Source organism: Saccostrea cucullata, unplaced genomic scaffold (genome assembly GCF_032062105.1).
Source record: "Saccostrea cucullata isolate Sc308-1 unplaced genomic scaffold, CSIRO_AGI_Scuc_v1 ctg2754, whole genome shotgun sequence".
Lineage (NCBI taxonomy): Eukaryota > Metazoa > Mollusca > Bivalvia > Ostreida > Ostreidae > Saccostrea > Saccostrea cuccullata.
In genome coordinates, this window is record NW_026920796.1 from 82,364 (window position 1) to 84,702 (window position 2,339).

Here is a 2,339-nt window from a genome sequence, read left to right on the forward strand (position 1 = left end):
AAAAGTGGTTATTGTTTCGATTCATTTCGTATTTTAATAAAGAGAGGGCGTATGCGTATTTTCACTTGGATATTTGTATGAATGTTTGCAGTTCATATTACTTTTTACAAAAATATACTATACCTTGAATTTTTGGCATGATTCTTTAGCTTTAAGGCTTGATTTAATATAAGAAAATTTTGAGATCCCCCTATATATGATTACTATTATATGGAGGTTGTCCTCTTCATATTTGCCCAATGCTTGGCATAGTTCTCTACAGATAAAATAGAATTTTCTATTCATAAAAGGAATGGTTCTTTTTCCTAGCCATTCTTGCTGAAACAGCCGTTTCTTATATCCACTTTGATACGAACAGTTTACAGATACATTGTAGCTGGATTGTCTAATGTTTACATCATATTCCTTGCTACAATTTTAAAATAGAAATTCATTTCTTTATATTTTATTGCATAAGTATACAGTACGCAATAGACAAAACGTCCACTTATGTTTAAAAGAAAATAATGATGATTTACATTACACGTAGGAGAAAGTATTTTTCTGTCTCTTTCTGCATAGTAATGTCTTAGCTAGAATAACACTTGGACAGTTTTGACAGAAGTCTAAGAATTGGTCCTTTGTGTTTCTTTTTCTTTGATTCTATTTCGTTATTTCTATATTCAATATCAGAATACAATTCATCCTCGACAGCTATTCCTTGTAGGATGGTTATGATAAATGCATCAAGGTCATTCTCTTGCACAAGTGAAGTTTCCGAGTATTTACATTTGTGTTCTCGTGCTAGGAGTTTTCCATCTGTAAAGGAAAAAGAAAAACGGTTATGGCCAATAGACATCAAATACATGTAATATATGACATGAGTACAGGCACGAAACAAATTAATACATGAAATTCCAAGACAACATCTGTATGATTTGAAATTTTCACCCACCTTCCTTTGTTAGAGACTGGTTCCTTACAAGGTCCATCTTATTGGCGACAAGGAATATCGGCGAGGTAATCTTATACTTGTATCGCATTTGACGAACTATTTGAGCAACAACAGACAAGGAGCGTCTGTCTTCCAGTGAGTAGACAAGGAGAAAGGCATCTGAATCCCTATGTGGTATCTCCCTCTGAGGACAAAAATGTATCATTACAATCAATCTATAAATTTTTGTTCAGGTATACGTGTTATGGAAAATGAGAAATAAGATATAGATTGCTTAGTACATTAAATAACTCACCTGCAAACGAATGTCTGTTTCATGAAAAGTTACTTCTATTGGCAGTCCATCTAGCAAAGCAATATTTTTTCGAGGGCTTGTATGACCTTAATTGAATTAAAAAAACATGAAAGTCATCAGTCGATGTAAATGTTTCCTAACTCATGTTAGTCAAAAACTTTCATTTTCAGTTGTCTTTTTCAAAATACGAATTACTCATTTACCTGCGAGTCTTTGTATAAGGGATGTCTTTCCAACCCTAGGTGATCCAATAACATTTATCTTGACGCTGATATTTTGACAAGGGATTTCTTGTTGGACTTTATGCTTCCCTTCATGCTTAATGTAGCCATTCAAATTCTTTCTCAACAAATTGGAAAACTGGAGAGGATTTCTGCCGTTGAATTCTCTACAAGACGCTTCAAATTGCCCAACCCGATCAACAGCATCGCCGTTTCGATGGTAATCCGTTGGTAGTTGACAATCTTTTAAAGATTGGGGCCTGCGACAGTTTAGGTCCTGTCCAGAACTATGATAAGTTTGGAACTTTTTATGAGCCACAGCATTTGTTGATGATTTTTTGTTTACAAGTTTGAGAACTCTTCTTGGCGGAGTTGTATTAAACATTGCGCGAGGCTAATTTTGAAGAGAACAGTGGTGAAAGTGAAGAAAAGAGTTCCTTTTATATGTTTATCATCGAACACATTAGCCACAAGTTTGATTCCATTGGATGATTTTCAATTACATTTTTAAAAGATGATCTTTTCATCGACAGTTGATATTTCCCGGCCCTCCGCCTACCTATAATTAGCTTCCCAATTAAATTACGATAATATTATACTTATACTGTGCAATTACTTTACAATTTACGAAGAATATATCTATTTATTGACGAGAAAAGTTATATATAATTGTTTATTAGCGCTTTGAAATCTATTATTATAATGCAATCTGTGACAATTCTAGATGTGAAGCTCATGTTTTCCGAATTAGTTTTCTCTATCCTATCATCTTTAATCTTTAGAAAATAATTGTAAATCGTTTTGATATATATGAAACAACATATTGGACTACTTATTCAAGGGAACAGGTTTATCTCAAGGGGACTTGTGACTGAAACCGGATTGATTG

General features: G+C 33.5%; 1 protein-coding gene across 1 annotated transcript; it reads right to left on the bottom strand.

Moving 5' to 3' along the window:
* Positions 1 to 568: 568 nt before the first annotated feature.
* Positions 569 to 1,835, bottom strand: LOC134257990 (GTP-binding protein Rit2-like). Its single transcript, XM_062740559.1, has 4 exons — positions 1,433 to 1,835; positions 1,230 to 1,315; positions 935 to 1,118; positions 569 to 798 (listed from the first exon to the last, which is right to left on the bottom strand). The coding sequence occupies exons 1-4, from the start codon at positions 1,833 to 1,835 to the stop codon at positions 569 to 571; spliced, it is 903 nt and encodes a 300-aa protein (XP_062596543.1).
* Between the last annotated feature and the right edge of the window lie 504 nt (positions 1,836 to 2,339).

Bases quoted from the DNA above. Each gene is read 5' to 3' on its own strand.
- LOC134257990 (XM_062740559.1), bottom strand. From the start codon at position 1,835: ATGTTTAATACAACTCCGCCAAGAAGAGTTCTCAAACTTGTAAACAAA. The intron at 1,316-1,432 runs GTAAATGAGTAA...AATTCAATTAAG, and splicing joins CCTTATACAAAGACTCGCAG to GTCATACAAGCCCTCGAAAA. The intron at 1,119-1,229 runs GTGAGTTATTTA...TTTTGTCCTCAG, and splicing joins AAACAGACATTCGTTTGCAG to AGGGAGATACCACATAGGGA.